This window comes from Tachysurus vachellii, chromosome 1, assembly GCF_030014155.1.
Source record: "Tachysurus vachellii isolate PV-2020 chromosome 1, HZAU_Pvac_v1, whole genome shotgun sequence".
Classification (NCBI taxonomy): domain Eukaryota; kingdom Metazoa; phylum Chordata; class Actinopteri; order Siluriformes; family Bagridae; genus Tachysurus; species Tachysurus vachellii.
In genome coordinates, this window is record NC_083460.1 from 11,222,929 (window position 1) to 11,247,613 (window position 24,685).

At 38.0% G+C, this 24,685-nt stretch overlaps 1 protein-coding gene across 1 annotated transcript; it reads right to left on the bottom strand.

The window, feature by feature from the left end:
* Nucleotides 1-2,188: 2,188 nt before the first annotated feature.
* fndc7a (fibronectin type III domain containing 7a) lies at nt 2,189-20,484 on the bottom strand. Its single transcript, XM_060896960.1, has 13 exons — nt 20,431-20,484; nt 17,688-17,706; nt 17,309-17,566; nt 16,113-16,370; nt 14,398-14,655; nt 13,084-13,338; nt 12,554-12,808; nt 8,739-8,996; nt 6,966-7,220; nt 6,246-6,500; nt 2,783-3,043; nt 2,437-2,466; nt 2,189-2,256 (listed from the first exon to the last, which is right to left on the bottom strand). Exons 1-13 carry the CDS (start codon nt 20,482-20,484, stop codon nt 2,225-2,227), a joined length of 2,448 nt encoding a protein of 815 aa, XP_060752943.1. The 3' UTR covers nt 2,189-2,224.
* Nucleotides 20,485-24,685: the final 4,201 nt, after the last annotated feature.

Consider the following 24,685-nt stretch of genomic DNA (forward strand, 5'->3'; position numbering starts at 1 on the left):
TTCTACCGCTTATCCGAACTACCTCGGGCCACGGGGAGCCTGTGCCTATCTCAGGCGTCATCGGGCATCAAGGCAGGATACACCCTGGACGGAGTGCCAACCCATCGCAGGGCACACACACACACACAATCACTCACGCAATCATACACTAGGGACAATTTTCCAGAGATGCCAATCAACCTACCATGCATGTCTTTGGACCGGGGGAGGAAACCGGAGTACCCGGAGGAAACCCCCGAGGCAGGCTGAAATTTCAGACTTGCTCTGGTCAAATTTAAGTGCTAATATTCATTAAATGGGTTTCCATAACTGAGCAGCTTCACAAAGTTCAATATGTGCAATGCCAAGCTTCAGCTGAAATGTTGTAAAGCACACCACCACTGAAATCTGGAGCACTGGAAATGTATTCTCTGGAGTGATTTAATACTGTACATAACAGTAAAATTTAAAGGAGGGATTATTGAGCTGGGTCTGGGGCTGTTTTCTGAGATTGGGCTAGGCACCTTTGCCCCAGTGATGGGCAAATTCAGACAACTGCACAATTTTAATTGTGTGCCCAAAGTTCGAGAAAGGTTCTTTCGTGTTTAAATCAAATGGATTTAAGTCTAGTATCTGATTCAGCCACTCCAAACCTTCTCTTTTCAAAACCATTCCTTCTGGCTCTGTACTTTGGCTTATTGTCCACATGGAAAATAGTGAAAACCAAAAGTGTGGTCCAAAAGTCTACAGTAAGTGCACACTGGAAATTCAGATTATTAATTAATTTAAGAAAGTTTTGTGATACTGATCACATTAACTCCTTTGTAGGAAAAGATCCATGAGCTTAATCCCTTTCATTGAAGCACCTGTTCAGATGACAGGCTGATAAGCTAACATATATTATCAGGTTTTACACAAACCTGTGTAGTCTGTGTCTGTCAACACAAGTGCACACTGTCATTAATGCAAAAGGGGTACAGATCAAATACTAGGAAATATGTGTAAATATTTTTAAGATTCTTCTTTTCACTCAAATTGTTGCTGATAACATAATTTCTACTGAAAACTGTTAAAATTGAAAAAGAATGCCAAACAGGAACATTTTCACATGTGGTCTCAGAACTTTAGCCAGCACTGTATCATTATTATTGGCAGATGTCTGGATGACTGGAACATGTTTTCTTAACCATGTGCTTATAATTTGCTCCATCCATAGTTCCTGCTGAAAAGCAACAGTATAGCATAATGCTACCTCGAATATGCGTGATCACAAAAATGGTCTTACATGAGAGTTGGATTGTACAGATATTAGGCATTGGCTTTAGAACAAATGGCTCTACTATAGTCTTATTAGACCAACAATATCTTTCTTCCAAAAGGTCTCAGATTTTCTAAGGGCCAGATCTGTGAATAGCTGATGATATTCCTTATCTCAGCTTAGGTTCTCCTATTTCAGCCAGTTAACTGTTGTAGCTGGACTCACTTCACTGACAATTGCCCTTCTTGCCCCAGCACTCAGTTATGCCTGAGCTTGGTAGTGTCAGGATTGTACCAAATCTTTCTGCTTTGTTGGATGGAAGCTTTTCAATTTTGTTTTCCTTCTAAGAACTTCATCTCAGAGTATCACAGGCAGTTTCTTGGCTATGCCTCTGGGAACAATACAAGGTCCATAAAGACATGATATGCCAAGGTTGGTGGGAAAGCACTTATCAATTCACTTTTTTAGTTATGTAGATAGACAATTCAAAATGCACAAAAATCCATTTTAATATATTTAGATTTGAAAAGAAATAACTGGGGTGACTATTGCATTTAATATGGCACACAGAGGGAAGGAAATGCACAGAAACTCCACACAGAGAGAAACATAAGTTTAACTGGTCAGGACCCTAGAATGGTAAGTCAGCAACACTATTTGCCACCCAGATGGTTACATCTATTGCTGAAAGATGCTGTTTTTCCTCCTCTTGTTAGATTTACAGAGCTCAGATTGCAGTCTGCTATGTTATGACGGTTAATAAAGAAATAGTTCCAGGTTGCATTTTGTGTTCCAACATTTTCCAATTTACAGCATACAGAAAGTATATATTTAAATACTTCTCTAAGGTCTTAATGATTAGGCAAATAAAAATAGTGACAGTACATTAATCAAATACATCAAAAACGTGAGGACACATTTTTACATTGATATTTTTTAGAGAATACTCACCTTCATTTCATAGAGAGACCCTTTATATGTCAACTGCTAATCCACACTTCTTTTTCCACGATAAGTAACTAAAAGAAAATGTAAGGCAAATATGTTTAACAAATGTTAGAACATTATCAAAGAGCATCCAATTAATAGTTATTTTCTGGACATTTCTAATTTCTTCTGCAATCACTATTTTTTTTCTCAACTGTGTCTCAATTAACATTAATTGTTTTAAATCGATCTAAAACACGAGGGTTACATACCCATTCCAAGACTGTTGCCAACACAGGAAACTGTTAAAGGTAAAAAAATAAACAAACATACAAACAAAAACAAAAAACATAAATTCTCAGAATATACATCAGTGTTAATCATCATCAAACATTTCTACCAACCTGAAATGTATATGGTATCTCATGACCTATTATATTTTGATAATTCTTTTTATGTAGTCATTTAAACCACTATCGTTTTACTGAACCTGCTGTCCCTGTATAATTGTCTGAGTTTGAACAACAAATAATTCCAATAATTTTGTATCTATATAAAAATGACAGCAATGTTCTGTTTCTGTTACTTCACCATCAAAGAAACCACAGACAATCTCACCAGAGTATATCCTCCTCGGGCAGAATAAGACTTTGGAACCTTGAAGTGTGAGCGGTGCAACAACAACACTGTAGGTGTCACCACACATTACATGGTTCACGTCACATGAGCTGACACCCAGCGCTGATCTGCATGTGTAGTTGGCACTGTTGCTGTAGAGTTCAGCTGAGTACCCATTGACAATATCTGAACCTCTCCAAGACACACGAAGTGTGCTATTTTCCATCCGGTAGAGCCTGATACCAGAAGGACAACAAGTACCTTAAAATAAAAGACAGAAATCTAAATAATCGGCAGATAAATTTCAATAACATGAGACACAGTATTAGTAACAGTGAACAGCCATTATTTCTTGTACTAGACTTTCCAACATAAGATGGTTAACAGAATAAGGATGACATTTCAAAGCGTCAGAATAAAATATAGCTATGTTTCACCATTTAATGGATCTATACTGTATGACCCAAAGTATATTGACATAGGAGTACTAAACATTCCATTGTAAACCACTGGCATTAAAACTGAGTAACAACAGTCCCTTGCCATTATAACAGCCTCCATACTTCTGAGATGGTGTTTCACTAGCATTAGGTCTGTGAGAATTTGTTACCATTCAGCCAGTAGCACACAAGAGGTATGACTGATATCTGGCAAAAACAACCTGCCTAATATTGTGTAGGTCCCCTAATATTAGGACTTGATTGTCTGGCATTGGGAGATGTCCTTATTCAGAGCAATGTACAAAAGTGCTTTGAAGTCTCTATCAATGCTGGTTTACTAGCTCACAGACTCTATTGGGTGGAAATATAGCAAACAATGTTTTGTTGTATTTTTTTAAAACTAAACAGAATAGGTGCTGGTTTAAGTATTTCAGGAAGGTAGGTCTTCATACATTGTTTGATGATAGTCAGTGACTCAACTGTTTGGACATCTAAGGGAAGTTCAGTACACCACCTAGGTGCCAGAACAGAGTAGTGTCTTGATGTATACCTACCTTGTACCCTGATAGGTGGTGGGACCAGTCCAGCAGTGCTAGAAAATCTGAGCATGGTGCAGTACAAGGAATGATAAGAACTTTGAGGTAAGAAGGTGCTGGTCCATTTTTGACTTTGCAGGCAAGCATTAATGTTTTGAATCTGATGCATACAGATACTGTACCAGAAGCCAGTGGTGGGAGCACAGCAGTGGTGTGGTGTGGAAGAACTTAGGAAGGTTCAAGGAGGTTTGCAGTAGTCCAGTCTCAAAATGACAAAAGTGTCAGAAAACAGAGGTGGCTTAATGGATAAAAATCCAGACCCGAACACAGGGATAGCTAAAAACACTCTCACTCACTCACTTTCTACCGCTTATCCGAACTACCTCAGGTCACAGGGAGCCTGTGCCTATCTCAGGCGTCATCGGGCATCAAGGCAGGATACACCCTGGACGGAGTGCCAACCCATCGCAAGGCACACACACTCTCATTCACTCACGCACTACGGACAATTTTCCAGAGATGCCAATCAACCTACCATGCATGTCTTTGTACTGGGGGAGGAAACCGGAGTACCCGGAGGAAACCCCCGAGGCACGGGGAGAACATGCAAACTCCACACACACAAGGCGGAGGCGGGAATCGAACCCCAACTGTGGAGGTGTGAGGCGAACATGCTAACCACTAAGCCACCGTGCCCCTAGCTAAAAACACGTTTTATTAAATAAACATAACACAAAAAATGACCGGAAAGCACTGAGGGAAAAAAAAGAAACCCTCATTCAAAAAAACAAGACAGAGAAAACAAAGACAATACAATAACAAGGATGCAGGGCTAAATAGGGAGACAATTAGATGCATGAGGAACTGGTGTGCCTAGGCGGGAAGGAATTAAGACTATGGCGGTGTAGACAGGTGAACACAAAACGTAAACAAAAACACGTCACAAGAGAGAACAGCCGGAACGCCGCTAATGTTCCAACAGAAAAAAGTCTGGGCATGATCCTGACAAAGAGACTAAACAATCACCAGAGTGGCCTGTGTGCATAAAAATATCCAAATCCTTTGATGTCTTAAAGAAGAAACTGTCATGAACTTGTAAAATTAGCAATGTGTGAGGAAAAGTACACCTGATTATCCATGGTTACCCCAGGGTTGCAAGCAGTGGCCAAAAGAGCAATCAGCGAAGAGTCCAAGGAGATCTTCAGAGAACCCATGTATATAACCTCACCAAGAGACTGGGTATTACGAGAGAAAGAAGAGAGCCATGTTTTGAGCCTAGTGGGACACCTGTGGATAGCCTGTATGGAACAGATGTCAATCCTCTCCATGTTACCCGACATGAGCATCCTTCCAGGAGGATGAGGATTGATGACAGCTTGGCTGATCTAACAGTAGGCAGTTTCTTAGTTATCGCGACAAGGGCAGTCAGACAGGTTGGGATTTGGGGGTTGTTCTGTGAGAAATTTGACAGAGAAGCAATAAGGGAATCCTAATGAGAGTAGGTCTGGCAGATTTTCTCAATCTTCTCATTATAAAAGGAGGCAAAGTTTTCAACAGTCAGAGAGGATAAAACAGATGGAGCCAGGGATTTAGCTGTGAAGAGATGATGTTGTGGGACTTGGGGCATTTTACAAGGACTCATACAAGGATCAAGCACATTCTACAGAGCCTACAAGACTTTAACTGTGGCTTCTGTTTTTGGTTCCAGTTAAGATAGGTTGAGTATTTCTGAAACTGCTGATCTCATTGGTTTTTCAAAATGGAAATTCTGTGAGCCAAAATCTTATCAAAAATGTGTTTCATCCTGCAGATCCTCCATAGATAGGATGTTTTTTTTCTGTAAACTCTTTCAGGTTGTGAATGAATAAACAAGGAGAACATTAACTCATTAACTGAAGCTGTTGACCTGCATCTGCACAATGCTGCTTCAACACTGTTGTCTGATTGCATGAACTGCATAAATGAGCAGGTGCACAGGTATTCCTATTTAAGTGGATAATGAGTGTACAGAATAACCCATTTAACAGCAAGAATCACAATCTTTTTTACTGCTCATGACTTCATGACTATATTCTTTGACTTGACTAGTCACTGTAACCATCACAAGTTCCCAAGTAGGAATTCCAAGTTTTTTTTTAAGCTTTTTTGGAGCTTGGGATTTAGAAATTACAACATACAGCACATTAGGTTGAACCTTAATGCTACTTTGAAGCAGGATGGTTAATTGCCAGGATGTTACCTGACACTGAATATGGCATTCAAGACCTTGATGGGTTTGTGCACACAAACACTTCTTAAAGATAAATCTTTTTCGAACTTATTCCTAAACCATGATTTCAGTAATACTATGCCCATTTTCTCCTGTTTTTCAGTAACTATTCTAGTTACTGTAATCTATTCTTACTCTTATTTCTACATCATCTACAACCTGTGTTGGATCGCTTGTTAGAGTTTTAAACCGAGCAGGATGCATGGCATGTAACTTACTTGAAGAAAATCCATGATAGCTACATAAGGACTTGTGCCCTGTTATGCTAATGGCCTCCACTGAGACACTGTAATTGGTGCCACATGTGATGCAACCCATTAAGCAGTGTGTGTCCATGGTATGGCACTTGGCTTGACCTCGTGGTGATGACAGTGAGATTATATAAGACCAGCCTCCTTTGGATGAAGACCACTTCACACTGGTCATGGACTGCGTCACCTGTTCTGCACTGAGAGTCTCAGGACAGCAGGGTCCTAAAGGGTGAAATGCAATTTTACAACATACAGTTTACTTGAATGCATAACACACACAAATATATATTACCAGCAGTAGTGTTGGTAAGGTGATTAAAAAGTCTGCTTAAGTGATTAAAAGTATTTTTAGTAGCTACAAAATTTAAACAGGAACGTAGATTGCTATGACTTTAGTCAATGGTATTATACAAAAGAATTATATAATTGTAATATACCTTTACCAATAATTAAGATGAAATCTGCTATTAATACTGCAATCTCCCTGATGTCTATTAGTCAACTGTTGTAGTTTATCTTGCCAAATGTTTAACAAAGTGCTTAATAAATCTTCAATCTATTCAACTTTCAGTCAAGCTTTAATCACCCAGTGTAAGGTCTCCGGCTACACTATAACATTAATTCACCAGTTTATTTTTGCGTCTCTTCTAATCCTTTTCTTTATTGAATCCTTATTCAGTACTCTACCTGTTTCCATGGGGATGCTATAGCTGGGCAAACTACTCCCCACAGTAGTGGTAGCATATATGCTGATCTCATAAGTGGCTCCACAAGGTAGGTTGGTGATGCTACAAGAAGTACTGGTGGATGAGCAAGTAAGGTTACTGACACTGCCAAAAGCATTTACTGTGTAGTTGGCTTGTTTGTTGGGAGCCCTCCATGAAACCAGCACATCAGAGCTGTTCACTTGGGTGATGTTCAGGATCTCAGGAGCACATGGAGCTGAGAGGAACACACAGCGTTAGGAGTATGAATCTTTTATTCAAGTTACAATCACATACATAGAAAGCTATTATTAAATTGTGTACCAGTTAATGTAAAAGGGGGCAGTGATTCTAGAATATATTGATGGTATACATTAATACAATGTAAAATTTAATATAAAAGTATAGTATTTACATCCTGAAATCAGTGATTGTTTTTTTTTTTTTTTTTTTTTTTAGATAAAAATCACATAAATACTATTCTTTACTCTGAACAAAATCCTTCAACCCGAATTCTGAATAAGCTGGTACATTATTTAAATTTTAATAAAATGAGAACTAAAAGACTTTAAATCACATGAGCCAATATTTTATCTACAATAAAACATAGATAACATAGCATATGTTAAACAGAGAAATTGTACACTTTTATCCACTAAATGAGCTCATTTCAAATTTGATGCCTACTACAGGTCTCAAAATAGTTGGTACCAGGGCATGTTTATCATGGTGTAGCATCTCCTCATCTTTTCAAAACAGTTTGAAGACATCTGGGCATCAAGGTTATGAGTATCTGGAGATTTATTGTTGGAATTTGGTCCCATTCTTGCCGATATAGGTTTCCAACTGCTTAAGAGGTTGTGGTCATCTTTGACATATTTTTAATGATTTTTAATGAACGTTTAATGATGCACCAAATGTTCTTTATAAGTGAAAGATTTGGATTTCAGCACCCAGACTCTTCTATAAAGAAGCTATGCTGTTGTAATAGCTGCAGTATTTGGCTTTTCATTGTCCTGCTGAAATACACAAGGCCTTCCCTTCTCTTTCTGGAAGTGTTCCTGGGCGCACTCAGTAATGGTATTGACACAATCATGCCGATGAATGATGCAATAAAGGTCTTCAGCCTTGTCCCCTGAGATTTCTCTCTGAATTTTGATGTTGTTATGCACAGTAAATGATGAGATTTGCCAAGCCTTTGCAATGTGATGTTGAGCAACATTGTTTTAAAGTATTCCACAATCTTTTTACACACTCTTTTACAGATTGGTGAGCCTCTGCCCAGCTTTACTTCTGAGAGAATCTGCAGCTCTATGACATCCCTTTTATAGCTATCATATCTTTTATTTTTATCATGTTACAGACCTGATATCAATTAACTTAATTAGTTGCTAGATGTTCTCCCAAGCTGAATCTTTTCAAATTTTCTTGCTTTTTCAGCCATTTATTGCCCCCTGCCAACTTTTTTAAGACCAAATTTTAAATAAATTAATTTATGGATAAAAGTGTAAATTTTCACAGAAAATTTGTTGTTATCTATGCTTTATTGTGAATAAAAAAATTGTGATTTGAATTCTTGTATTTTTTTATTTTATTTAAAAAAACGTCCCAACATTTCCAGGATTCGGGTTGTATAAGCTTTGAATACATGCATTTCTATTATATGTTCACTTGAATTTTTCAGGGGAAAAAACACAAACTGAAACTTGTGAAGGCTGCTTGTAATGTAATATAAATTAAAGACTGTACAGACTACCTGTTTCCTGTGTATTTGGTGTGCAGGTGTCATTGCAGCCACGTATCTCACTGCAGGGTCTGATTACAACACTGTACAGGCTGTTGCAGGTAAGGTCAGACAGAACGCATATGGGCACAGTGTCATTGCAGTGCAGTATGCCTGATTCATCTGCTGCCACTGTCTCATACAGGTCTGCTCCATGGACTGCTGACCATGTGACCTCCAGTGTCTCAGTTGAAACAAGAGAGACATAAACAATCTGTGGACAGCAGGGGACTAGAGAAGACAGAAAAAAGCATGGATTTTATCTGTGTAAAAAATGTAGTATTTAGGTTTTTTTTTTTTTTTTTTTTTTTTTTTTTTTTTTTTTTTTTTTTTTTTTTCAAAGTAAAAACAAAACACCTAAAAGTAAGCAATGTATACTCGTATGGTAAAAGGAAACAAAACAGAGGTCATACAAACAGTTCTGTCTGATCAGATACTGAATTTGTGTGAACACATTTGCCAAGCTATCTTGGAGATCATAAATTAAGTATATGTTATTCGACATGTGTATACATATACTCCCACTGGTAATAATACTGAGTAGTATATAGTAGTAAATAACCCTGAATATGTACTGCTGGAGAGCCTGGCAAGTCAATTGGGATATTCATTTTGTTCACAAGATGTCATTTATATATCACAATGACTTACAGTCATGTAAAAAAGAAACTACTCCTTCTTGAATTCTATGGTTTTATGGTCCTTACCAGGTCTTAAAATTAGACATGTTACACTGTCATTATTTATTTAGTAAAAATGAAGCCAATATGAAGAGTATATATGTGTAAAAACTAAGTATACCCTTACTGCCTCCATAGCAACTATAAGAGGGTAAGTAGCAAGTTGCCAGCATGAGTTAGGTTTGCAAAGTTGCATCTGAACAAACAACAGTACGTTTGGATCAATGTCCATTGGACATAAAAGAACCAAAGTGGAGATGTTTGACCTTAATGCACAGTGCCATGTTTGGCAAAAAACAACCAGCACACTTGAATGGATTTTTCCCGGAAAGAGGCATTATTTCTTGCAGTTTGCAGTGATCATTACACTTATACCAAGATGCCTCTTCAGTGGTCTGGATACTTTGCTGTGCTATATTGTATTCAGGTCTACACATGCAACCAGCTGATTAAGCCCAACATACTGGAGGAGATAAGGAGAAGATGACAAGGCTGCAAAGTGGGTGTTAAACACAGGATGAAAAAAACAAGATGTGCTTGTCAAGAAAAGAGTACAGAGAGTCAAGTATCATAGGATTCATGAAAAATAGGGCTTCTAATGTGACTCTAATATGACTATCCCAGGCTCCCACATGGTTCAAGTGTACAGAAACACAACTGCGAGTGGCATGAAGAAAATATGGGGCACAGTGTGTTTGTGAATTGTGAAAGATGGTGTAACCCTGGCCATTATTCCATCTGAGTGCATCTGCAACCCGAATATTGAGCTTACTGCTATCGGACTGTGCCCATTTTATCTGCCAAGGAAATTTACCAGGGTGGTCGCCGTTACTGCTTACATTACTCCATCCTGGAAGGTGGAAGTAGCATGTGACATCATTCTGTAACAGTGACAAAGAAAACCTGCTGGTGCCTTCATCTTTATTACAGGCGATTTCAGTCATGTCTCTCTATCCTACACACTTCGCACCTTCTACCAGTTTGTAAACTGTAAAACAAGAGGAAATAATACTTTTGTTGTATACAAACATCAAAGAAGCCTGTAGTTCCTCTGCTTTCCAGTGCGAGTGTGCTGAAGGCTTGTGCCAACCAGATGTGTGGAGTGCTTCAGCACCTCTTCAGCTTGAACGTGCATGTTCAGAGAGTCCCAGATTTATGGAAAACACACTGCTTGGTTCCAGTGCCTAAGAAGGGACAACCCATTGCACTAAATGACTAGAGACCCATAGCACTAACCTCCAGCATAATAAAGGCATACTCCTTTCCGGACAGACCCAACACCACCACCATTCATGTCATTTTATTTGACTTTCCCAGTGTTCAATACCATCCAGCCCAGATTTAGGGCAAAACTGGAAAACATGCAGGTCGATGCTCCCCTAGTCACATGGATACAACTGGACAATAATCTGGTGTGGTCCACAAACACGGAGGCCATCTACAAGAAGGGCCTGAGCTGGCTCTATTTCTTGAGGAGGCTCAGGTCTTTTAATGTGTGCAACAGGATGATCCAGATGTTCTATCAGTTTGTTATTGAAAGTGACATCTTTGCTGTGGTTTGTTGGGGTGCAGGCATCAAAGCAAAGGATGCCAACAAACTCATCAAAAATCCTGAGTCTGTTGTTGGCTCTGAGCTCAACTGAGTCTGTTGTTGGCTCTGAGCTCATCACCCTGAAGAAGGTAGTCAGGGATAAAATGCTGGCAAAACTGCTGGTGATCATGGACAATGATTCTCACTCCCTCCATAAAATACTGAACAATCCTAAGAGCAGCTTTGGCAACAGATTCATTCAACCCCTCCAGCATGAAGGAACGATATATGAAATCGTTCCTGCTTAGTTCTATAAGACTTTACAACTCATCTGGCCTGAGCTTAATTTGACACACCCTTTCTTCTCCTTGTCTGTTCTTCCTGTTATATTTATTATTTCAGTAGTTTATTACATATTTTGTTAATTATAACCATATTTCTTGCACATTTGTCTATTTTGCACATTGTCTATTAGACCATCTAGCATATCCGTCTATTCTTGCACATATAGCTACCTCAGTATTTTTTACTATTTTACAGATTTCACACTGTGTATTGCATCTCCACTGCACTCTGCACTTTTTGTTTGTTACTCCGTGCCATGTCTCCTTATCTCATTATCGGTTTTGTTTTTTGTATCCCTACTGTATTTTAAATACACCAAAGTGCTACATCCCTCACGGGATTAATAACCTTATTCTATTCTATTTATTCATTCATCGATTCATTGTAATTATGTTGGCTTTGTAGAAGCCAACATTCTGTTTTCCTATTTCAGCTTAGACAAAAATGTATAAAATTTAATGCGGCCTAAAGCTTTCGAGCCAAATTCGGATATGTTGTAGACCCTGGTCTGAAGTTTGTTGCTATTACTTTTCTAAGCGATCTGAGTATCGGTACTTCCGGTACCGGGTCTCAGATTGGCCTTTTTTCCCATAGACTCCCATTATAAACTTTGGAGGTTTATAACTCGGCAAGCTTTCGAACTATCTACACCAAACTCGGCCAGCTCCTTTAGGGTGATATTCTGAACAAAGTTTTAAATTGGTGTACCGACTGGCCTTCCGGTCGTGCTGCAGCCCCGCCCCCAATATATGCAAACTCAAAAAACTTTTTACAACTGGGACATGTGACATATCAAAACACTCAGAACAATGAGGGGAACTCCCTCACGTGTATTCTGATGACATCACGTGATGTATTTGCCTCATCAAAGCCAACATCAAAGTTTGTCATGACGAACTTTACAAATCTAGTTGCAATTGTATTGTATCCTTGCATTTGATTCAAGTTCAAACAATTAAATGGCTCACCAAACAAAGCTTATGTAATCTTCTATGTAATCAAATAAAGCTTTTGTGACCCACAGAATGTCTAGTTACAGTCTAGATATATTAAATGATTAAATCTGTCTTTCATTGAAGGTTTTAAAATGACCTATGATGTGAACAAAGTAGACACCCTAATTAACCTACTAAAAGAAATATATGGTACCATGAAATATATGAAGTTGTGTGCAGCTGTAAAACACACTTTTGAGTATGATTATACATGTGTGCATCAGTGTATCAACACACCAGTGGTGTAGGTGGGAATTGGTCCTGGAGGGCTGGCACCAGCCTCATTGTAGACAAATACAGTAGTCATGTAGGTATAGCCACAGTCACATTGGAAATAGCAGAGGTTGTTGGTGGTGTTACACTGCTCCTCTGCACCATCGTCTCTGTTTATATATACCATGTAGTACTCCATCCATGGCACACTGGTCCATGTTACTGAGCAGTTCCCTACAGAGGATTCATCTACTTTCACTGAGTCTGGAGGGCAGGGCACTGTACAAAACACATGAGAGAAGTTACTGTCTTTCTGTGATTTGTTATTTATTTTTGTGTTGTGTTATAATATATACACTAGCAGAAAAAGTTATCTGACCACTATATCAGCTAAAGTCAGCTAACCACTATATATATATTTAGAGAGAGAGAGAGAGAGAGAGAGAGAGAGAGAGAGAGAGAGAGAGAGGCAGTAGTATGTACACCATGAATATCCCTGATTTGAATGTTGTGTGTATCTATGTAGTATGTTTGTAGTAGTATGTCGTGCATACAGGTTAGCAGGTCCTGTGGCTGGGATGGGCTGCTGGGGCCAGCTTGGTTCTCAGCCATAACAGTGAGTGTGTGGTTCTCACTACATCCTATAGGGCTAATAATGCAGAACGGCTCTCCCATTGAGGTACAGTTTTGCCCTAAGGAGCTCAGGGCAAAATAGACACTTGCACCACGCACAGCCTCCCAGTATACTGCTAGTCCAATAATTCTCTCCATGGTCAAAGAAGTATGCACACCTGCAGGGACAGGAGGACCTGGACAAATAGACATCCATTCGGTTACCTCATCATGTAGTTCATTCTCACACACACACACACACACACACACACACACACACACACACACACAAACCTGCTAATTTACAAGCTCTGTATTAGTAGGTGACTACAATCTAATATAGAGATTGTGAATTAGCAGGGGTTTTTGTGTGGGTGTAAGAATGAAATATATAATAAGAAAAAATAACAAAAGAAAACAAAAAAGAAGAAAAAAAAGCTCATTAATACATTTTTTTAAAATTCTATATTACATACATCATGTACATGTGTTTTGTATCTGAGTACAAATCTGAATTTCTTTTTATTGTATATTGTATTTTGTCAAATATATTTTAGCATTTATTTAAACGTATACCTGTAAACACACCTGCCATCAGGATAATCCCTTTTGCACCCCCTTTGATTCATGTTGTTATGTGGCATCTCTAATCATACTGTACTACTAATCTACTTTCTACTAATCCATTTATTATTATTATTATTATTATTATTATTATTATTATTATTATCATTATTATTATTATTTATTTATTTATTTATTTATTTATTGATTGTTATTATAAAGAAACTATCAAAATGACTGCCATTAATCAGACTTTTCTTTAAAAGAAAAGACAGAGATAATTATCCCTACAGATTTATGCAGATGCATGTTAAACATATTCAGATATGTGAATCTGTGAGGCTATGGTTAATGTATACTCAAATATCAATCTCTTTGTATTTAACATATAGAGATGTATTGTAGGCATTTTTAAATTGTCAACATATTTATGTTTAGTATGTATAGATAAGCAGGTCTTATCGGTAGGATAGGCTGCTGGAACCATCCTGGTTCTTAACCATGTCTGTGAGTATGTGGCACCCACTGTGTGGGGGTGAAATACTTGAAATACTGTGGACGAAGTGGAAAAACACCCTGGGCAGGGTTCCAGTTCATTGCAGACCATAAACCCATCAGGTGACAATAAATATTAATAATATTAATACAATAAATAATATATATGATTGTGTGCTTATGTACCAGGTACTTACGGGTGATCTGACAGATGGTGTTGACATCTCCAGGTATGCTATTTAGGTCCCGGGCTGTGGCCTTGATGCAGTATGTGACCCCTGGATCTAGATTGTTGAATGTCATGTTGGTCTGAGAGGTGTTAACTTGGAGCCAGATGTCTGAATTCTCAGCGTTGATATATAGTGTGTATTGAACTGCATGTTCCACAGGATCCCAACTCAACACAATACTGTCCTGAGTGGGGGAGACAGAGCGCAGTGCTGGGGCTGCAACCACTAGAAAGAAAGAAAGAAAGAAAGAAAGAAAGAAAGAAAGAAAGAAAGAACCTTTCAGGGCTCAAACCTACAGTTGCATTACAGCTAATCTTTCTCTTACAGTATATAAATATATTCACACTACATACTATACCAAAAGCAAACACCTGCCCATGACACCCCTGAGCCTTCAGACAATAACTTGTAAAATCCACTCCTAACAATAAAAATCTTCCAGATTTTGGACTTCCAGAAATGGTGATGTTAGTCTAGATGTTCTCTGCCAAAATGAATTTAGCCATTTTGCAATAAATCTCCCATAAATGCAATTTCATTCAATGTTCTTTTTGTTGAAGCTATGAAATACAGCAAGAAAGGTCTCTAAATACAGTATCTATATATTCTTTAGTTGGCTTTACATGTATAATTGTTCTTGTAGCTAGAGCAGAGTTTTTTCATGTTAAATGTTTTTGATTTGTAAATTATTTGCCTCAGATTGGACTGACAGAGCTCAGACCTTTGAGCGCTCACTGCCCTCATTCTGATATCCAGTTATGTGGCCAGTATGTCCTTTCTTGAACAGGTATCTTATTTCTTTTTGTCATAGGAGTCCTGCCCAAAGTCTTCCCTATTTAAAAAAGTAACTTGTGTAACTTATTTTTTCACCAGGACTTCACGTTTTGTTTTTCTAATACATGGCTGATTACATGGTAAATTTCCTTTAAACCAACATATGGATTTGGTGAATACAATCCTATTCTGTCAAAAAGAGTTCTTTGAAATTAAGATTTTATAGTAAAAAAACAAATCATAATAATTGCACATTGGATTAAAAAATGTTCAAGCAATATAATATCCTATATACTGTATGTATGGATACTATGTTCTCTTTTGTACTTGATGACAAAAACTGCTCCTCCACATCTTACTTAGACATATTGTTTGTGAGAGACGGTAGCCTAGTTCTCAGTGTTTTGCCATTTATACAAAGTCACAAAGCAAGACAATAACGATTAACTTCTATAGTATAAAATGTCATTTCATTGGCATTCAGACTATCCTAAAAGTGTGAGAATCTTTCCATTTAGTACAATATAACATGGGAAAATGTTTTATCAGTGACATCTTGGCAAAGGCCTTTATGTAGAGGTAATCTTACAGTGTGTGTGTGATGCCATGTAGGGAGTGTTAGTTTCAACAATCATTGTCTTGTTCTCTTTCAGTTTATAAAAAAGCAGTATCAGATTTTCTTCATGTCCTCACCCTAACACTACTGTGCTGGCTTTCATTTTTAATTTAATTTCATCACTATAATTAAACAATAAATGCTTATACAGTAATTTTCAGTCTCACAAAACACAAGAATACCCCAATAACTGTACAGAAAAAGTATAACACTCAAAAATATAGTATATCATTCAATGACCCCTGAGGAAAAGGGAACAAAAGTAGTGAAACTGAATGCATTAATTGCCTACCTGTCCTGGCTTGGACTGGGAATGAGGGCTGGCTATGGCCACCACTGTTCCTTGACATGACACTAAGTGTATAATCTGCGTAGGCACTCAGGTTGAATATGGTACCTGGCGAGCCAAACACCACACTCTCTGAAAAGAATCCATCACTTTTCTCTGCCCGCAGGATGTATGCGGTGGCACCTGACACCTCACCAAATTCCACAGTGATACTGGAGCTGTGGTTGGAGTAGGCCTTCACAATGGACGGAACCTCGGGTGCTGACAGAATTCAAAGAAAGGAAGACATATCTGTCAGATCTGTGAGATTTGGGCTACCATGAGGATCAAAATAAACAACTTTGGCCTTACAACAGACAACAGCCCCAAGAAGACACGTGGCAACAAAAAATGTCCTGGAAAATGAAAACTGTATTTGAAAACTGAAATGAAACTTTATTTATTAGAAAAAATAAAAATCTAAATCAGGCATTTGAACCTGAATAGTAGGGGAGAGTGGGGCACAAGCTAACACTTTTGGTTTAATCTAGTTTTTGGAAAGGTACTTAGGGTTCAAAGGATTTTTCCACATTCACATTATTTTTTACATATGTATGGTATAAATATGTGGGCTTATTTTATGAATAAAACATACTTTTTTCATTATTTACCAACACTCCTGGCACTTAATTTTTTCTGTGTGATAAATCTATGGAATGTCACATGACAGCAATGAATAGCTCCTAGCCACACCTCGTACTGACTTTCATTATTTTATGTCCTGCCATTGACCAAACAACAGCAGGTACCACCCTGTCTGTTTTTATTGGCCTGTTTCTTATGTTGCAGTAAATAAAATCATAGAAGTGAATTGTGTGAATTGACATGGCTAACAATAATAGCACAGCTTCTTTTAACAGCTGCACAAGTTCTATCATAGCATTATAGCAAATGTCAAATGTCTGTGTGTCATCTTACATATACTATGGTATATATCTTCCCTAATACCGTCCAAAGTTATTTGAATGTTGATGCAATTTTTGCACACAGTTTTAGTACAGCAACCAGTAAAGACAGGAAGTTTAGTGTACGTCGAAAAAAATAAATAGTCTGTTACAAGGTACCCCGTGTTAGGTTGTGCCCCGCTCTCCTCTACATTAAATGTAATTATTGTTTGTATAATCATTATTATTTAATTATGAGTGTATTTGAAAAGTCACCCGTTGTATCCTCTATCTCGACGCTGCTGAGTACGTTCACGGAGCTATCCATAGCCTCCACACGCATCGTGTACACCGTATTTGGGGAGAGTGAGTTGATGGAACCCATTACCGTGCTACCACTGAACTGTGCAAACACGGGCTGTTCATTGGTTTTTTTTGGTGTTGCGGTCAGTTTGTAGGAGTTTGCACCAGAGTGTCTGCTCCATTGAACCGTAATACTTTTAGAAGTGACGGTGAAAACAGATGCGGTAATGTCTGAGAAAGAAAGACAGGTCAAGCTGATTACTGTTAAATTAACTGTTGTAAAATATTGATAAGAGATTGAAGGCAGAATGTGCGTCAAATGTAAAACGCTGCATTCAAAACATTTACTTACCATTTTGCCCAGCACACATCTGAAAAGTACAGGAAGTCACAAGAGTAAAACATCTGTATTTCGAATCAAAGTGAATAATACATATAAACAAAAGAGGGGAGAGTGGGGTAAGTTGTCACACTTTTTGACTCTAAATGCAGTATCTCAAAATTGACTTTGTTCATTAACTGTATAGAACACACTGATAGTATGTAACTATATTTACAACACATAGACAGCCTAATTTATACTGACTCCTTACAGTAATGCACTCACACTTATGTCATTCTTCTCAGTTTTTTGAGTGAGTAAGAATTACTGACAATTGTGGACTACAGTTTTACTACTAATCGGAATGTCATGAGTTCGAATCCCTGGGCAATGAAGCGGCCACTCCTGGGCCCCTCAGCAAGCCCCTTAACCATCAATTGCTCAGCTGTATAAATGAGACAAATGTAAGTCGCTTTGAATAAGGGTGTCTGACAAATGCTGTAAATGTAAATGTAATAGTAGCTATGATAGAAAGGTGTCAGAACACACAGTGCATCACAGCTTGCTATGTATCAGTAGACTCCATGCTGACCATGAGTCGATAAGTGGTCAACAATGGTCATGTGAGCATCAGAACTGGACCATGGAGCAATGAGGAAAGTGGCCTGATCTGATGAATAACGTTACTTTACATAATTTGGATGCCATTCAGGTTATGCTTTTAAAACATCTGTTTGTGTATGCATCTTCCTCATTATTTGTCAGTGCATTATGCTATTCTATATGTTTTAATGTTGAGACATCATATTGTTGAGACATGATATTTGTTTATTGTGGGTTATTCCTGTTGGCTGTGATGGTTCCTGAATGCATCTATTCCAAAGCCAGGAAATATTTTACATATAATCAAATTTTAAGAGAAATCCTGTCATAAGTTAAGTTTCTAATTGGATGGAAGGATAATCGGTGTTGATGAGGTGATGACTCAATGACAGCTAAAATTCTCAGAGGGCCAAAGGCAGACATCTAAGTTAGGGCTTCACCACCACTGGGCACCTGCCCAAGACAGGAGGTGTAATCTGTGCAAAGGGAGTGGAGGTAATGTTTGACCAGGAATTGTCTGGAGTTTTTTTTTCACTCAGATGAACCCAAAGTACTTCATTTATTTTGTCATTAAAATCTTTAACATGTTTCTTGTGGTCTGTGAAAACTGTGAATGGAGGTGGGCTCATAAACCTATATCTCACAGACAACATCTCACAAGAAAGATTTTTGTTAATATCTGTATGGCAGGATTTCCAAGCTATTATAATGTCATTGGTATTTTGGACATATATGTTTATATCTATTAGTTACGTTGACAGAAATAAAGATTTGCGTGAAATGGCATGCAGCTGTGACAGGTTTTATAAATTGTTGTGCACAGGCCATTTCCAGGTTTATGTGTACATGTGCAGCTTCACAATGGAATCCATGCAATTTATTTATTTATAAATGAGGCCTATGATCTGGTCGCACACGTTATTTGATCATTTATGAATAATCAAATTTGTGTTGACCGTTTGACAACTTACTGTACAGTGTCTACCTTCAATTTAACTCTGTATAATATGTTATATGTTATAATAATATTGCTCTCTGTTTGAGGTCACCAAAATACAATATAATATCATTATAAAAGACACTAAATGGCCAAATGTTTGTGGACACCTCATCATTACACCCATATGTGGACCTTCCTTAAACTTTTTGCCAGATAGTGTATGTGTCTGAGATTTTATTATTATGTTGGCTTTGTAGAAGCCAACATTCTGTTTTCCTATTTAAGCTTAGACAAAAATTTATAAAGAGTAACTCCTCTTAGGGCTTTCGAGCCACATGCACCAAATTCGGTTATGTTGTTGACCCTGGTCTGAAGTTTGTTGAATAAAAAAATATTGCACAACATGGGCATGTGATATATCAAAACACTCAATGGGGGGAACTGCCTCACATGTATTCTGCTCACGTCACGTGACGTCACGTGATTTCTCGTGAAAATCAATAATTTGCACAACATGGACAAGTGACATATCAAAACAATCAGCCCAATGTGGGGAACGTCCTCAGGAGTATTTGGATGATGTCACATGCTTGTCTCTGCTTACCTCCAAATGTTTTGGCATCTTAGCTTTCTGTCCACTTGCCTCCAAAAGCAACACTAACCCTTATGTCCACTTGCCTCCAAAAAGCACCAGCCGTTGCGAATACTTGCATCGACAAAGCCAACATCAAAGTTTGTCGCGACGAATTTTACAAATCTAGTTATTATTATTATTTCATTTTGAATGACTTCCATTGTCAGTGAAAAAATGTGACAACATTTCCTGCACTCTTCTACTAATAACAATAAAATGCTAACATTTTGATACGCTGGTGTGATTTTAACACACAAGTACAGTACTTGTTTTTAATAGCTAGTCTAGGTGAGGGGTGATTGTTAATTCTGTATTCTGTACAGTACGTTGTGAAATTAACAGCTATTGTTACATAGTATCAGGCTCACATTTGCTCTTCCACATGCACATCAACCGTGAAGCAATTTTGATCAAAACTCATAATCTATTCAATCAATTCAAAATGGAAAGTTTTGATGCACGCTGGAAGCACACTGCTAAAGATTGGGTCTCGATCTTGCTCGCTCATGCTAGAAAATGGAAACATCGACTTTAACATTTCCGCATTTCTACCTAACGGCACATTTTCAGATCAAATATATGAAGTCCTCTCTTACCTTTGATGTGCACATGATCATTAAGATTATTTTTAGCAAATCTTCGGATCCCATATTCACCCGAGCCGCTCTCTTTCTTGAGACACGCTGATGCTTAATGGTGTTTGTCCCTCTAGTTGTGAGGTAGACACTATAATATATTTATGTCCTCATTTCCTTTTTCTTTGTCCAAAAGCTTTATTGTTGCGGTTCTAACGACATTGTGTTCTGCCTCCCTCTGGCACTGAGGGAAATGTGAGTCCATCTGAGCTCAATTCATTCAGCAGTAGACACTGGTGTACCTGGGCATATGTCCCAAATTTCATTAATTACTAGTACTAAATATTATTAAAATGCTTGCTTTTCTAGAAAGCTGTTTGTGTTGGCATAGTAGAATAGTAGAATAGGACAACCTAACACATGGTTTTCTCTAGTTTGTGAGAAAGTACTTAGTGAGGGGGTTATGATACTTATAGCCCGTCATCTCACTTTGCATATTCACCATACTAAGAGTGATACGGACGGCCGTATTACATGCGTGCTAGGTACATGGTCCCATAATAAATACGCCTTTATCTCAGTTTATGCCCCCAATGAATACGACAATGTATTTTATCAACAACTCACACAAATGATATTAAGCCTTAATGGCTATCACCTCATAATAGGCGGTGATTTCAATACGGTGCATGACCCCATACTTGATAGGTCTCATATGTCACAGTCTGATCCAGCCTCTTCTAAGATGTTTAAAGATTTTATAAAACAAATTAGTGTATGTGACATATGGCGACTGAAAAATGACAAAGTCAAAGATTTCACTTTTTTCTCAGCACGCCACAAAACCTTTTTTCGTATTGATTTCCTGCTGGTATCACCTGCTTACATTCCATTTATTGACAGCACCGATATATTGCCTCTTCTTCTCTCAGATCACTCCCCTGTGACTCTAAGACTTCTTCCATACCCCCTCCTAACCGGGTATAAGCGCTGGAGATTCAATACCTCCTTACTTCACGATCAAAAATTTATCACACAACTACGTGCCTCTTTAGTTGATTTTATTCAATTAAATAACGACTCAATAAATAATCCTCAATCTCTATGGGAGGTTACAAAATGTTTTATAAGTGGAAAATAAGAGGAAATCGCCTTTTCTTCCCATCGTCAGAAAATAAGGAATAGTTGCAGAAACGAGTTGGAAAATTTAGTTCAGGTGACAGAACGAGAACTTAAAAATACTTATAGTCGGCATAAGGCAGAAGAACTGCGAGCACTTAAATCTGAGTTGAAAGGTTTACTTTTACATAGAGCAGAATTCATTATACATCGCACAAGGCAGTCATATTATAATGGTGAGAGACCAAGCAGGTTATTAGCAGCAAGGATCAAACAGGTGGAATCTCTATACACTATACACCTCTAGTTCCTCTGGCAGTCCCCAGCAATATATCTCCTTCCTTCAACAGCTTCATCTTACTAAGTTTGATGCAGAACATCAGGAGATACTAAACCGTCCCATATCCCCTGAAGAGTTAAAACTGGCCCTCGATTCTATGTCAAAGAACAAAGCCCCGGGTAATGACGGAATTCCACCTGAATTAATATCATCTATCTGGGACATAGTATCGCCACTTATTCTTAACTCCCTAAATTACGCAATTAAAAATAATGCTCTGCATAGAGACCAAAACACAGCTCTTATAACTCTGCTACTTAAGAAAGGAAAAGATCCCCTAGAATGTGCCAGTTACCGGCCCATTAGCATAATTGCCACTGATGCAAAACTTCTGGCTAAAACCCTAGCTATTAGGCTCAACAAATGTGTCGGTAAGGTTATTAATTATGATCAATCCTGATTTCTTAAAGACCGGTTTGCTTCCGATAATATCAGACGACTATTTCACATCATTCACGGATCGGACTCCTATCAGGCCTCCTCTGCAGTCATCTCACTAGACGCGGAGAAGGCCTTCGATAGAATTGAATGGGGGTTCTTATGGGCGGTCCTCGAACACCTAGAAGTAGATCAAGAATTCATTAATATGGTCAAATCCCTTTACAATAACTGCTCAGCCAGTGTAATAACCAACTCTATGATATCCCGCCCCTTTACTTTTGGTCGTGGCACCCGTCAAGGCTGTCCACTATCGCCTCTTCTTTTTACACTTTCAGTAAAGCAGTGCGTCAGTCCTCAACTATTCATCCCATTATTTGTGTAGATACATCACACAAAATTTCTCTCTACGCAGATGACATTTTGCTCGATGTATCTGATATAGCTTCATCAGTCCCTGAATGTTTAAATCTTTTTGACGCATTTGGTGCATTATCTGGTTATAAAATGAATTGGAGTAAATCCGCCTTAATGCCACTCAATGATTCAGCAAGACAGGAATGTCTCAAGTTACCATCTCAGATTCCTGTGGTCCAACAATTTACTTATTTGGGCATCAACATCTCTTCCCCAATCTCCCAAATTTCAAAGAATAACTATCAAACTCTCCTGAGCAAGATTAAAGAAGATCTAATTAGATGGTCCCCCTTATGTGTAGCTCTTCACGGAAGAATATCCACAATCAAAATGAATGTACTGCCAAGGGTTAATTTTCTTTTCTCCACCATACCAATTGCACCACCCGAATGTATTCTTAAAGAACTTAATACGGCCATTAGTAGATTTATATGGAATAAGAAAAGACCCAGAATTAGACTTAAAACAATGCAACGTAAGAAACCCGATGGAGGTTTATCATTTCCGGATTTTAAATTATATAAGATGGCTTTCCAGATGAGACCACTTAAATTATGGGTTAACCCTGACTCTTTAGTTACATGGCGCAGCATAGAAGCAAATATTGTCCATCCGGTTCGCCTACAAGATCTGCCATTCTCTGCCATAACAAAAGCTTGGACCTATTGAATTTTCCTTAGAAACTTTTAAACAGATTGAAAAAATCAAGGGTGGTCTCTTCTTATATACAAAATCAACACCTATATGGCACAATGTTAATATACGGACCGGTAACAAGCCATTTGTATTCAAAGCCTGGTCTGATTCTGGTATTTATACTCTAAGGGACATTTTTAATGACAAAGGCCTCAAGTCGTTCCAAGATTTAAGCACAGAGTTTTCTATACCTGGATTTTCTTTTTTTTTATATTTAAGATTAAGATCAGCCCTTAAAGCATACGGTGTCCCCTGGTCCTCCGAGTTACGGATACATCCCCTTTGGGATTGGCTGGACCTTAAGATCCCTACCAGTGGCTTAGTATCCAAAATCTATGACTCAATTCTTTGTTCTCAATATTCATCTGTCCTAGCCACATACTCCTGGGATTATAAATTATTTTGAGTAATTCTGAAGTCCCCATTGCTCAATGTTAAGCTTGTATCCTGTTGGAGTCTATTGTTCAGAGAGAGAGCTCCTAATCTTATTTCTCTTCTTTTCATCCAACCCTACAAATGCCTCAGAGCATTTAGGTGAACTGTTTACCCATTAAATCCAATTCTTAAAATCCATGTCAACTGGATGTTTTCTCAAGCAATGTGTTTGGGCAGAAAGATTTGTGTACACACACTACAAGCACTTTGGTGTAGTGTGTCACTGAAAAAGACTTACTACAAACATATAAATTGTTTATAACACTTCTCTTTCTATGTACACATAAACTAAATAGAGTAAATTAATTGCTGCATCAATTATCAGAATAGTAGATGTCTTCACAATGACTAATTAGTATTAGTATCATACCTGTTATTATGATACTTTTATCTGTGTACAATCCTTTTCATTCAAAGTCTCTTAGTTCTGTCTAAAGAAAGGCCTATTCATAAGAGGCTGGAGCTGATGTCAGCTCTGTCCGCACAGGTTTACTCTTTACTATTTGTATCCAGGAATACAATGCATGTTATAGAGAACCATGCTCATATTTAATAAAAGGGAAACAGTAAAGATTATGACTGCTTGCCTGCTTTGGTTGACTGGAAAGTGTGAGTCACAGATCTGATATTGTCTTTTGTGTATTCTCCTTTTCCTTTTTTTGCTCCAAATATTTGAAAATGTTGGTCCTGTTTCTTGGGTTTATTTGGCAGAAAGAACACAAAGTATTGAATGTACACCAGTAAAACAAGTTGCATGCTAAAATATTTCTCGATGAAATTATCTGTAGTATCACATACAGTATCTGACAGGAGTGAGTACACCCCTCACATTTCTGTAAATATTTTATTATATCTTTTCAGGTGACAGCACTGAAGAAATGACACTTTGCT